The 15,343-nt window shown below is 35.7% G+C and overlaps 2 protein-coding genes across 2 annotated transcripts in view; both read left to right on the plus strand.

The window, feature by feature from the left end:
- LOC145689868 (uncharacterized) overlaps nt 1–15,343 on the plus strand; it is a 109,652-nt gene that overhangs the window by 13,035 nt on the left and 81,274 nt on the right. The window lies entirely within an intron of this gene.
- On the plus strand, nt 4,795–5,679 carry LOC145689109 (zinc finger MYM-type protein 1-like). The gene has a single exon (XM_081763236.1). The coding sequence runs from the start codon at nt 4,795–4,797 to the stop codon at nt 5,677–5,679; it is 885 nt and encodes a 294-aa protein (XP_081619362.1).

The raw sequence follows: 15,343 nt of genomic DNA on the forward strand, positions 1-15,343 counted from the left end.
AATTATTTCATTTTCGCACATAGAGTTTCTGCAAGCAGCACGTTTGTTCCTCTTTCCACCATACACAAACTATTCACTGTTTACAGTGTTGCTAACTCGGAGATCTCTTTGCGGGATGAGCAGTGGGACTAAGATTGGTCACAACCTGCATAAGAATATGAGGGTGTAAGAGGGGATGGATATTTTGTAGAATGAGCATCGTGATGCGAAACAAGTATTCTACTGCGACAGGTTCTCTTAAGGAGTTTGTAGGAGTTGTAGCGGAATCGGTAGTGCGGATTGGAACTGAGAGTTCAGATTTGTCACTTGGTGGAGCAGGTTTTTTTGGCATTTGTAGCTGTAGATTGGATGCTGTTGATGGCAGGTATTACATAGAGGTAATTTTTTAAGGTTGGGGCAATTGTTAATTGTATGGTCTTCATTGCAATGTCCACAGCGGGATGAGTTAGGACAGTTTTTGTTAGGTGTGAGGCATATGTTTGGCACCGTTCACAGCAGATAGGAAGTAGTGGTGAAGTGCGGGATGGTTCTTCTGTGTGTCGTCTGCGATATATATAGGCACCATTTTGAAGCAGATCGTCTACTGTTACTTTGGATGCTGTGAGGACTCGAACAAGATAGGTGAGGCCTGGCTGACACTTGATACGAAAGCATTTATGTATTTCATAACATTCGAGTCATAATTCATCAAGGATTTCTTGGTCAGAATAGGCCGGTGAAACGCCTTTTATTACTACTGAGAACATGGGCTGACGTCTAGGTGGTGGTGGTTGATTTTTTCTGGTTGATGAGAGAGCTTGAATGATGGCTTTGTCACCAAAATGTGAAAGCCTGCTTTGTTTCGGATTGTATTAGCGAAGTTTTGATCTGGAGATTTGATGATGATTCCGTTTTGAGTGAAGACTATTTCAGATACATTGGTTCTTGGATAGTATTTCATCAGTTGGATTAGAATATGTTTTGGATTTGAGTATTTGGTATCAGCATTGGTGAGAAGAAAATTGAAAATTGGTGGAGGTTGGTTTGAAGCAATGTCCATATTTTGATCGTCTATGTCACTATCGGATGCTTGACTGCAAGGAGATCGTGATTTTGGGTTTGGTCCCCTTGCACTCCATCGAGTTCAGAGGTGACACACCCACGGATCTTGAAAACGTGTTAGATGTAAGCAGAATGAGAAGAGAATAAGAACGATCAAAGACAGATGTCCAAATGAGGTGAGATGATCAGTGATTATGATGGGTTCCACCCTCCAGCACTGAAAAGTACTGTCAATCCTAGTGAGAGCGTATGCGTGCTAGGCTCAATTGTGCGTATGCTACAAAATGTCCTCGATGGGACGTTAACACTTACCAGCTAGGCTAGGCTTGGTACAAAATGCAGCTTGTGACGTATGGTACGTCAAACTGGTGAGAGAGTATGACACCTTTTTACTTTATATCTTCGAAGCACAATTATCATAAATAACTGTTATGAGACTTTTTTATACATAAAAAAAGCAGTTTCCATTGATTTTGTATTAAAACTCCACATTACAAATAAACATCAATTTATATTTCTTTATTTTACTGAAAAGTAATTTAAAGTAGTTAAAAGCTCATATGTGAAGACTTAGTAATAATCAACTAATAGATCTAGTGCCATCTGTTAACCACAATGCAGAAATTAAATGAGAACATGCAATATAATAGCAACAGAGAATGCACTTCAGCATTTAAGGGGAAAATGTCAATCAGGAACCCACTGTCCTCATTTGAGGACACCGATTTATTTTAAGTGTTGGCGGGAAAACAAATTGAAATATTTAAAATAACCAACTTCCCGAATGAAAATTACAATCCCTCTAGCATGTATTCGATTACAGCTCGGCTTCTTGGGAAGCATCACCAGAACAAAATACAATTTATAATTAATACACGAGAGAGCACTTTAAACGGGCAAAATATATTTTCACATTGAGATCAAACAACTTTATTTTCGGAGAGCATATATTATTTTAATCTGTTTGACTCTTCTTTGAGCATATTAAATATATATAAGACCTGAAAACGCAGTACATTATATGAAATCGTAACTTAAGTAGAGTGTCCTCATTTGATGACAGCCGGATCAAACGGTTTAAGAAAAATACATTACATGTTATAACAAAGAAGAGATGAGATAAACGTAATACACTAATGAATAGGAAGTACTAATTAAAGCTTCATAATTTTCTACATAATTATCTTCGTATTTCAGGTAGAAATCATGGAGACTAGTTGTTAAATTTAGTTTCTACTTCAGATTAAACTATAAGTGTCGTTTTTGAAAACGGTCGGTTAAATGTGACACCCCTTACCGGGCCAAAGCATCCAATATGGAAAGTGTACTTTTATCTACTGCTGTGGCATTCAATGATAAAACTTTAATATAACATGTTTCTGCTCTCCGAGATGGAGGATGCACGAAAATAATATTTTTCAGTACAAAAAGGAGGCATGGCTTCATAACAGTAAATCTATCCAGTTTTGTGTAGTAGGCATGATAGTAGAATCTGATCAGTATTTAGGAAATTTAAAGAAAATAACACATATTTAGTACCGCTGCCTTCTTCGAGATTTTCCCTCATGTGATGAGGAATAATTTTAAAAAAAAAAAACCTAATTTTCAGCCTGCTGTTTATTAGGAAACTTAAAGCATAATCTGTTTTTAAAGAGTTAACTTCAAGGAGTAAAATAATTCAACATTTTAGATAAAAGTGAGTGTGAGAATGCGAAATATTTAATTTATTAGTGAAAGTACCAGACATTGAGTATGAGTACTTACAAATATTCTATTTTAGTAGAATCAATTTTTCTTCGATAGAATTTTGAGAGAGCAACATCAAAATATTAAAGACTGCACTGGGACACTATTTCCTAAAAGAACATTCATAAAAGTAACACATATTAAGATTTATAATTTATCTTAGTTCCGGGGACTTTGCCTCAACCACACCCGCGAAGTGTGTCGGGAAGAAATTGTGACGTGAGTAGCACTAAGATCTCAGGAAATATAAATGAATAACTAACAAACTCATTCCGCTCTGATAAGCTGGAATTGGAAAGAAAAATATGAGTTCCATAGTTTTGAATGCGTTACCGATTACTAATTTCAAAACCGATGACTGAAAATTCGTAGACATCCCCCACACCTCAAAATAATACCTACTACTACTAAAATTTGAATAGATATTCTTTTACATTTTTCGATTTCGTTTCGTAAATTTTGTAGAAGTCTCGTCTTGTCTTGTCTCGATTCTCGAGGACTCTGTATTGTGTTTACACACCAGGTGCTTGATCGATCTAAACTATTTTACTAGCAACATACACATTTTGGTTTATTAGGACAATAAAATTAGGATATATGAGTAAGTGTTTTAATAACAAGCTATAAAGAAATCTCCAGTAAAATAACACTTTAAAAATATGGAAAAAGATATCGTCTTTCGAGGTCATTTGAACTCGGTTCGTCTTCTCGCCTTTCTTCTTTTTCTTATCTTCGTTTAATGCCGTCAAGGATAGCAATAAGACCTCTTTGGCAGTAAAGACATTCTATAAAATGAATTAATGTTGCTGCGAAATTGAAAATTTCTTTAACACGTGTAATTGGAATCTATGTTGTCAGGCTCATATTATTGGCGATTGTGGGCATTTGTTAAGTTCTACCTAAGAGTCTATCTGATTGAACAGGTTTATCGATTGTCATTTGTAGTCCATAGGTTTAGCATTGAGCTAGATGGAATTAACAATGTTCCGTTTCAATAATGTCCATTTTAAACTTAAACTCCTACCTTTTCCTCCACAAAAGCTCCTCATAAATAAGAGTAACCAAACGTTTGCTGTAGTTTTATATTTTTAACGCTTATTCTTCTTTTTCTCGTTTCTTTTTGTTTCATCGTTCCTTAACTTTTTCATTTATGGTTTCGAAAAAGGAGTTCGGACCCCCTCGAACCCACCCCTTGGCTACGTGCCTGGTGTTTTGATTTGAGTGTCTTGAAACGTTCATAAATGCTCTTCATTGTGTCGTATAATTACTTTTATATTTTTTAGGTTTCATCTATGTGTCATTTAGCACTGATATCATGTTTGGAATCTAAGTCTTGGGTGAAATTGTGTTGTTCACGACACTCGAAAAATTTCTTGTCTCGTATTGCAAATTATAGAAGTGATAACTGTGACGAGGTTAAGAAAGTGTTAGTTTCAACAGTAACCTTCAACATATTATTAACATACGGTATAAGGAGAAATATATAAGGTTTATATAATGGATTGAGTTATTTGCACGAAATTAGTTTAGTGAATCTCGCAGGGGTGTATCCAAGGGGGTACGGGGGCGAGGCCCCCCTAAACGAATTTTGTGCCCCCCCAAACGCAAAATTCTGATTGGAAGATATTTGTACCTGTCTCATTTTAGAAAAAAATGTTTCACAAAATTGTGTACCGAGAAAGGTTACATTGAAATTCATCTAATATCTTATATGTTGCCGTCACAACAATATTAATTCACAGAATTTTCGCTCATATTATTTAGAAAGTATATTTTGAGCGAAATGAAGAATCATAAATATCAAGAATACAGTGTAAATCCACCCCGATCGATATTTGAAGCTGGAATAGCATAGAAACATCGTAGTGTCTAGAATGGCACTACTAGCTACGTAACGAAGGTCTGTCTGGGAAGCATGAGGATTGAAACCATTGCACTCGCCGCCTTTTCCATTTGATCACCATTTTCAACACGATCAAGTAAATTAGCAACCTTGGAAAATCTCAAATGTCGTTGTTAAAATATTTTAAGAGACATACAGATATAACTAAACTTGCTACAGATGATGACTCCCATTTCATCGAAAAAAGGGAAGAAGATGAAAGAACTAAAGGAGAAGAAAAGATTTCAGTGTCAAGTGAGGTGCCAAGTGACTTAAATAAAAAGGTTCCTATACAGCCAATGTTATCAGTGTTCCCAAAAGTTAAAACAGGTGGTAAAGAACGTTCTTTTTCAAGTAACTGGTACAATGGAAGAGAGTGGTTGGAATATTCAGTTACTCGCGATGCAGCGTTTTGTTTTGCATGCAGAATTTTCAAACCAAGCTCGGACGATGCATTTATTTTGACTGGGTACAGGAACTGGAAACATGCATTAGAACGCAACAAGGGTTTTGCTAAGCACGCAGCATCAAAGAATCACCAAACTGCTGTGCTTGAATGGAAGGAGAAGAATCAGCGAGATGCTAGCAATTCGGGAGTTTCGACACTCTTGCAAGAGAAACAACTGGGCAAGTACCGTTATTATTTGACTGGTATTTTTGACATTATCAAGTTCTTAACTACAAACGAATTGCCATTGCGCGGTAAAGACGATACGTCAAACAAAAACGACACTTTGTCATCAGCAATGAGCTGCGCAAGTGGTACTGGTGTTGAGGAAGTTTTCCTATATGAAAACAGTGACAGTGAAGCACTAGGTATGTTTTTAAGACTCTTTGAATTTACTTGCAAGAGAGATCAAACTTTGCGTGAAATAAGTGGCATTATTCCTAAAAATGCAAAATACACGTCTCCCGAAATTCAAAACGAAGTGATTCAAATTGCAACGGATTTAGTTCGGGAAGATATTGCTTCCAGGGTAAATTCTAGTGATTGTTCGTTTTTACTCTGAAAGTCGACTGTACAAGGCACAAAAGTGGTGTAGAAAATCTTTCTGTAATCGTGCGATATGTAATTCGAGGAGAAGTATGTGAGAATCTTGTAGAGATGATGCAGATTAATGATCAGAGTGCAGCAGGAATAGTGAATGCAGTTCTTACTGTATTGAAGAGTGCAGGTATCAACGAAAAAACATTCTTAGTCAGTGCTACGACGCGCAAATGTTATGTCAGGGAGGCATGGAGGTGTACAGAAATTACTACAAGACTGAGTTGGAAAAACTATTTCGTACGTTCACTGCTTTAACCATCAGTTGCACCTAGTTGTTATACATGCCGTTTCTACTGAAAACAGGATTCGACAGTTCTTTGAAGTATGCGACGCAATTTATAACTATGTTAGGAAACCTAGTATAATGACGAGGTACAAGGGTACAAAGCTCAAACGTTTGCTAGAGAATCGATGGACTGGCCATTTAGCAACAACAGAAGCTATTGTATCCAGTTACCAGGAACTGGTAGCGCTTTTCACAGCTATTAAAGAGGAAACTGATCTCGATGGAAGTCTCTCCATTGAGGCTTCAGGTCTATTACAGAAGATAAATAGACCCATGTTCAAGTTTCTGGCCTACTTTGTGAGGAAGGAAAATTCTGAAGATTGTGCAACCTGCTAATGCCATGCTGCAGTCTGAAGCAATTGATTTGTGCTCAGCATGTGGTGTTTGTTAAATCTAATTATTGCGAAGCTTAAGTACTTTACTGTAATTTCACCAATTACACTCTAATAGTTGCTACCAACAACCTAACTATATTTTCCACCAGACTCCAATCCACGTGCAGACAATAATTGTGTTTGATCTCGAACATTCATAACAAAAAACATAGTTCCCACGTTGGATAGATCATGCATTTATTCTCAGCATTCAACTACTTGGTACAATATCTATTATACATCTTCTTAATATAGCCAAAACTCATTCCAATAATCTCTAGGAAAGACAAACATTATTTTCCTAGAAAACAGAAGTTCCATGAAACAAAAAAGTCCCGCTCCCACTTTATGAAATAACTTTCTTCTTCTTCTTTTTTACTGTTCTACATTCGTTCTTCTCAGAACGCTACATCCTCCCACCTTTTGATTGCGAATAGCAATCAAAACAAATACCGTAATGAAACATTTACAACACGTCCACTTCTAGTGACTACTTTTCGTTCGTTACTTGGCTCTGCCATCGATTCTTCACTTGTTCCAGAGTTTTCGATCTTCTCAACAGTCTTAGACAAAACCTGTTTACTTTGATCGGTCGGAAACACTATCTCTAAAGGATATAATTTCTGTATAGGTCGAGTTAAAACTCCACTCGATGTTTTCACCTTTACCACTCGAACATGACTATCTAGGGGAAGGTGCTCTCCCTAGGGACAGTATGTACCTGGGGACATTGCTTCTACACTAATGTGTACACAAACTGTGTTGTTGAGTGTGTGTCAGGTAAGAAGGAAAAAATCCTAAGGATGTGGCAACATTGAAACAATTGCACACCGTGTAAGCAGTCGTGCGCGGGAAGGTGTTTTTAGTTTTTTGTGTCGGAAAGTAAATTTTTGTGATGATAGTTCGTTCTCATTTGTGAAGTTCTGACGTATGAGAGGGGGCCTGAATTTTGCAGAGATAAATCCACATAGATTACTCCATAAAATAGCACAAGTAAGTAACTTAAAGCGTAATAACAAATCAAGTAATTAACGTTACGCTAAAAATTGGCGCAATGATGTACCAAGGGACACTTTACCGTACGTACCTAGGGACACAAAACGTATCTGTCCCCAGGTACAACGAGTGTACTTTTGCATCGTGAATGTAAATTTTCTTTTAATGCAGAAGAAAATTAGTTACTAAATATTCTTTCTCGTCTCGTTACAGATTGCGCAATGCTTCGCAGTAAGAGTGGGAAAAAAAGAAATGCACCCAGAAAAGAGGACGTCGAAGCAGCTGTACGTGAAGTTTTGTCGCAAAAGTCTTCAATCAGGAGTGCTGCAAAGAAATATTCTGTTTCAAAATCTGCTCTTAGTGGTCACGTTACAGGATTCAAAGCATCTTGGAAGGATAGATTTGAGTACACTCCAAAATACGATGTCAAGAGAGTTTTTTCGCGTGAACAAGAAACCGAACTTGTGAAGTATGTTATAGATGCAGCAACGTTTCATCATGGCTTAACAAAAGAAGAGTTAAAAAAAATTAGCATATGAGTTAGCTATCAGAAATAAAATACCTGTACCTCAATGGGAAAAAGAAAAAAGTGCAGGGGAGGGGTGGTTACGACTGTTTAGGGAAGGCATCCAGAATTGTCTTTGAGGAAGCCCGAGGGTACAAGTTTGGCGCGTGCGGAATCTTTCAACAAAGAAAACGTTGCTGGTTTCTTTACAAATTACGAAAGTATCTTACAAAAACACAAGATCCAGTCTCATTGTATCTGGAACATCGACGAAACCGGATTCTCAACAGTTCATGTTCCGCCCAAAGTTCTGGCACCTAAAGGCACGAAACAAATTGGCAGTTTAACATCTGGAGAGAGGGGAAGCAATGTAACTCTGATAGCTTGTGTAAATGCTGTTGGTAATACAGTTCCTCAATTGTTTGTGTTTCCGAGGGTACATCTAAAACAGAAAATGTTGAAAGGAGCGCCGAATGGTGCAATAGGAGCAGCTAATCAGAGTGGTTGGTCGAATGAGGAGATATTTGTAAAATATTTTCAGCATTTTGTTGATCATGTTAAACCTACTCCTGAAAACACACACCTACTCTTAATGGACAATCACAGAAGTCATATTTCTCTGGAAGTCATCGATTTAGCGAAAAAGACAGGCGAGATAATCTTGACATTTCCTCTAAATACGTCTCATAAATTACAGCCCCTCGATCGTACAGTTTTCGGTCCACTGAAAAGTTACTTCTATAAGGCTATGAACGATTGGATGAATTCACCTGAAAGCACCGGCAATCCAGTTACAATTTATGAGTTGTAAACCATACGAATTCGCATTTACTTTAAGAAATATTACTAGTAGGTTCAGAGTTATTGGGATAGTTCCACTAAATTCAAACATTTTTCAGGACCATGAATATGTGAGCCCAAGCGCCTTCAGTCAATTTCCAGATCATTCTCAAAGCAATCATATCCAATTGCTCTGACGAATGTATGCCATTATCAAGTAGTTCTTGTCATCAGAAGACACCTGTGGTTATCTCAGAAGAAGGAAGTTCCGAAGTAACTCCATTGATGCTAAGACCTCTTCTGTCATGTGAGAGGGAAAAAAACGCCAAACGTTCGAAGAAATGTAACTTCTAGAATAATTACAAACATGCCAGAAAAGCAAAAATTAGAGCAAGAACGCAAAAAGGTGACCAAAATAGTTCGTCGTTTGACACCTAAAATGAAGAAAAGAAAGGAATATGACACGAGCAGCGAAGATGAAGATTTAAGTATTCTTGTTAATTCGTCTGAAAATGAATTAGATTTAATTCAAGAGCTTATGGAGAAAGAAACTGAATTTAATTTTGAGGGCGATATTAATACAGGAGACTACATTTTAGTACAGTGTTCAGGACAGAAAGAAACTAAACATTTCGTTGTAAAAGTTGTAAATAGAAATGAAAATGATGTAGGTTTTGCTGTGAAATACTTGAAAAAATTAACAAAAGCGGACACATTTGTCAGTGAGGAGGATTCAGAAATTTTCTTTCTTTTACCTGAGGATATTATAACAAAATTACCTGAACCTCAAAGAGTTGGCGGCACAAAAAGATCTATGAACCAGCTAAAGTTTTCGATCGATTTCTCAGGGTTCAATCTTGGTTGAGGAGGTAGGTGAGACATGAACGTAATCCTACCGAACTTTATCAGATCAAGGCTAAATAGAAAGTTATGCAGTTCTTTGAACTTTCATGGTGACTTCATATGTAAGTTCTTAGAGTGAATTTGGAACTCAAACTTCTGATTTCATCTTACCAATTTGGTGTTATTATCCTCTATTATTCAAATTAGTTGTTTTTCTCGCTCCCCTATTCGAACATTGAAGAGTTAAGATAAAACATACCAATAGGGTGCACAAAGGTAAAACATTGTTAACTTTGTTCTAGAAATGTAAAGAAAATTTTTTCACAGTTTAGGATGCAATCAAAGCAATCTGCGATTAATCTATAGATTAAAAATAGAACATTATCTTATTTTTTAGAGCAAGCTATCTTAAATTTGTCATCCTAATCTTTGTAAGGTTTTATTCTAGTTTACAAGTATATGTTGTTTATATCTTTTGAAAAATGTATAATTTCTTTTGTTAAGCATTTATCAATTAATCCTATCTCATAGCTACTCATTATATAACCAAAATTTTAAAGAACTATTGTTTAGGAACTTACTAATTCTATTGTATAACAAACTATATTATAATTAAGTTGTGTCCCTTGGTACAACGGAAGGTGTCCCTAGGTAGATCGTATAGATGTACCTGAGGACAAACGCACCACCTTCTTTAATTTCACGTTAGTGTCTACAAATATTATTGTAACATTCTGAGAAAAATTTAGAATGTATAAAAAGCTTTGTGTATGTTTTCCTGTTTTTTATTGGCATGTATCATGTAAAATTCTATTTAAAAAAAATCCGAGAAAAAATGTGTCCCTAGGTAGAGCACCTTCCCCTCTCAGAACGCTACATCCTCCCACCTTTTGATTGCGAATAGCAATCAAAACAAATACCGTAATGAAACATTTACAACACGTCCACTTCTAGTGACTACTTTTCGTTCGTTACTTGGCTCTGCCATCGATTCTTCACTTGTTCCAGAGTTTTCGATCTTCTCAACAGTCTTAGACAAAACCTGTTTACTTTGATCGGTCGGAAACACTATCTCTAAAGGATATAATTTCTGTATAGGTCGAGTTAAAACTCCACTCGATGTTTTCACCTTTACCACTCGAACATGACTATCTACACCAGGACACAATTCTATAACTCTCCCTAGTGGCCAGTTAATTCATTTCTTATCTTCCGTTGCTACCAAAACAACATCTCCCAGATGCACTTCTCTACCATGTCCTTTATCCCATTGCTTTTGCACCAACAGACTTAAGTACTCATTTCTGAACCGGTCTCGCAATTGTTGTCTAATAGCACTCAACCTCTTGTATCTCTTGAGCAATAATGTGTCTTCCACTCGGTCCAAGTCAGGCACTCCAACTTCTTGAACATCCTGTATGAACATAGCGGGTGTTAAAGCAACAAAATCCTCAGTGTCCTTAGATATATACGTCAAAGGACGACAGTTAATTACGGATTCGCAGTCACATAAAACAGTAGACAACTCCTCAAAATTCAAGGAAGCTTTTCCTAGTGTTCTTCGCAACAGATTCTACAAAGTACGTATAATTCTCTCCCACCATCCACCCCACCATGGAGCTCCTGGGGGAATAAATTTCCATTGAATTTTATATACAGAGCAACTCAGTTCTATTTCTTTCCAATCAATAGACTTAAACAAATAAACAGTGCCAACAAAATTCGTTCCATTGTCACTGTACACTACCTTTGGTCTACCTCGTCGTGCAATAAATCTTCTCATTGCCAGCATGAATTCAAAGGAAGACACTAATTCTAAATGCACAGCTCTATACACCGCACAAGTAAATATCACTATCCAAACTTTATTTCCATCTTTCAATATAAGCGGTCCTGTCAAATCAATTCCTGTTATCTCAAATGCTAAGGCATCACGCACTCTATCATCAGGCTGAAGCCCAACCAAATTGCAGGATTTCTTTCTTTTTTTAAAAATGTAACGTTAGTAATTCCTATGCGTATAAACTTCAAGCCCCTCAAAACGTCCAGCGATTTCTTAAAAAAAAAAATCATTTCTGCGTGAAGCCCATTTCAAACTTTTTTTTGATATGCCACTGTCTGTAATTTATTTTCCAACAATAAATCCATTTCAGCATCTACCTAAATAGAAAATTTACCTAAAATTAGAAGGCAGGAGGTGCAGTAGTAATAATTTCCTATCTAAGGGGTTATTTTGGGCCGGTGCAAACTAACCCCGATTAGAGGCTGAATCCGCCTACTCCCAGTTTTGTTTTTTCTATGTAAACTTCGAATATTCCTTGCGAAGATTGTCCGCCAAAATACATCTCCAGAACGAAAATACGGAATAATGGACATTTACTAGTATAAAAATTAAATATGTTAATTAGTCTTCTTGCCCTGTATATTGTTGAACAATAGGAAATTAAATCTTCGAATTTTATACAGTTTACTGTGTAGGCTAGGATACAGAAGACGACGATGATGATAATGAACAAAGTGATAGAATGAAAAAAACAATGGGAGGAAATGGGGCAATCCGAGTATACTCACGCACACGGTGTTTGTCAACCACAAAACCCATTTGTAACCAACTGGGATCGAAACAGAGACCCTACTCACAAGAAATGAACCGTCTACTACTGAGCCACCGTGATCTAAATAAAGTTTTGATCTAATCAGTGAGAGATGGATTATTCTTTCTTGTCTTTGTAAATGTTGGCCACATCCGTGTCCAAATAAGGCTTTTACACTATACTCTGCGTCACCCGAATTGGCGTGTGGTATCAACCAATAAACTCACAGTGCACTGTTACTAAACCTTCAGGGAGGAATCAAATCATTCATAATTAATTTTGTTCGTATCTGTGGACAATTATGAATGATTAGGTTCCTCCCAGATGGTATAGTAACAGTGCACTACGAGCTTGTTGGCTGATGCCACACGCTAATTCGAGGGATGCGAACTGTGGTAACTACACATGTGAACATAAAATACAGGTGTATTACTTTGTACATAACTCTATCGCTTGCAGAATTTTTTTTTATGTCTTTTCATGCGAAGTACGGAATTTTACATGTAAATCTTTCAAAATTTGGTGCGCCAAAAGTAAAAAAAGCACTATATTTACTACAAATTCAAAGGTAAATAAGTTGACCAAAATGCAAGTAGTAGCAAGTAGTAAGAATGACGTAATGTACTATACACTGGCTCACGCACAACAATGCATGATATGTTTAACTTTTGTAATATCGTGCTGATGGGGTTCATTAAAATTTAACTTAGGAGTTTTTTGTTTCATTTTTTCTTGAACATAAAATATGAGTTAGGATACGTAGTTTGGCTTAAGTTAACTTAGTTTAATATACATTTGGTAAAGTCCTTCTATAATACTGCAGCAAACGTACAAATTTGTGAATTGTGCATTAATATCACAAAAATTATAGGTTGAAGTTTTCTCTTACATACACAACTGCTAGATCGTAATTAATGAATGACTTAAAATGTTTTATACGGCTTCATTCTGCAGTGGATTGTGTAAACGAAATGTAAAGTATGACTTCTTTTTACGATTCTCGGTATGCAATTATAATTATTTATTGCATTGTTTGTGTTCGTTTGCGATCCGCAAATTTTCCGAATATTATTACGAAATTGACTCATACACTGTTATTTAGCGTGGACACACAGACTGTTATTTGTTATGGTACCAATAGCTTCTAATGTTTGCATTTAGTGTTTAGATGTACCGTTACATGCAATATTATGTCCTAGCAACTGTTCGGAATATTTTTTGCAATATATTGTACGACAGTCATTTCAAAAGTTCTGCACACTGGAAGATGTTATGCAAAATACCTTTACAGGCCGTCAATACAATCTTCATACTTGTTTATGACAGCTTCCCAACATCTGAAAAATTCTGTATTCTGGATATTGCACCTTCATTATTGAGGCGTCTGATCACTCGGGACACCTCACCGAAAGCTTCGTCAATCTAATCTAAACGTTTTCCACAGAGTAGTTCTTTTAATTTGGGAAACAAATCAAAGTCTGGTGGGCTCAAATCAGGGCTATATTGGAAAGGGAAGTATTTCCCATGGGACGCAGACAAGGTTGGACGACGACAATTCTGGAAACTTAATTTTGGTCGCTTCCGACAAGGTTGGACGACGACAAGCTTGGACAACGACAAGCTTGGACACAAAAAGTGTCCAGGCTTGTCGTCGTCCAACCTTGGCACGGTCCCATTTCCCATCCATACTTGTTAATTGTCACCCTTGTAGAGCAGTATGCTGCCTTTCATTATCGTTCAGAATGAGGACACCAGCTGCAAGCATGTCGGGATTTATTTCAATAATTTTCGGGCGCAAAACATTTTGCAGAAACAGCTTGTAGTATACGCCTGGTATAAACGTCCCCTGTGTCAATCTATTGTAGCCATCTCTCCATTCGTATCATGCGCGAAGATCATTGTGAGTTAAACGTTTGATTGTTGCTAGCGGAATTTCTTCGGGCGTGAAGAGTCTGAACTGTTTTATTATGACGACTGAAACTTCAATTCTGGTTCAAACTCTCGTATCCAGGTTTCATCAATTGCAACAGTAGTAGTAGGACATGGTCACTTCTGGGCCAAAACTCTAGACAAACCCATTTCGGACATATTTTTGACCAGCGCAGAAGGAACCAGCTAATTATACAAAGTTACACGGCGCAAAGTATTCCCATAACTACAATGTTAAAATGAAATTGAATATGCGTTTATGACATTTAAAATCATAAAAACTTACATCTAACTACAAAAAATCACTAAATCTAGTTATAAAATTTATTAAAAAATCACTAAATCTAGTTACAAAACCACAAAAAATCACTAAATCTAGTTACAAAAATAAAAAATCACTTAATCTAGTTATAAAAATTATAAAAATCACTAAATCTAATTACAAAAATTACAAAAAATCACTAAATCTAGTTACAAAAATTACAAAAACTCACTAAATCTAGTTACAAAAATTATAAAAAATCACTAAATCTAGTTACAAAATTACAAAAATCACTAAATCTAGTTACAAAAATTACAAAAAATCACTAAATCTAGTTACAAAATTACAAAAATCACTAAATCTAGTTATAAAAATTATAAAAATCTCTAAATCTAGTTACAAAAATTACAAAAAATCAATAAATCTAGTTACAAAAATTACAAAAATCACTAAATCTAGTTATAAAAATTATAAAAAATCACTAAATCTAGTTACAAAATTACAAAAAATTACTAAATCTAGTTATAAAACTTACAAAAAATCACTAAATCTAGTTATAAGAATTATAAAAAATCACTAAATGCTGTTACAAAAATTATAAAAAATCACTAAATGTAGTTACAAAAATTACAAAAAATCACTAAATTTAGTTACAAAAATTACAAAAAATCACTAAAACTAGTTATAAAAATTACAAAAAATCATTAAATCTAGTTATAAAAATTACAAAAAATCACTAAATCTAGTTATAAAAATTACAAAAAATCACTAAATCTAGGTACAAAAATTATAAAAAATCATTAAATCTAGATACAAAAGGATTTATATAAGAATCAAATAGAACTTTATAGCACTTAACTATAAACAATTTACATCTAAAACTGCATCTAAAAACAATCTAAAAACTTACATCTAAATCTGCAACTCTTCTAACTTATAATGTCCCCATGGCAGGGTATTTATCCCATTGTTTGAAACACATCTCTTATCATCCACACAACTTAAAGCTAACTTATTTACTTCTATACTGTACAAATCGTGCTTATAACTTCTAATC

This window comes from Thermobia domestica, chromosome 7 (genome assembly GCF_964235325.1).
Source record: "Thermobia domestica chromosome 7, izTheDome1.hap1.1, whole genome shotgun sequence".
Classification (NCBI taxonomy): Eukaryota; Metazoa; Arthropoda; class Insecta; order Zygentoma; family Lepismatidae; genus Thermobia; species Thermobia domestica.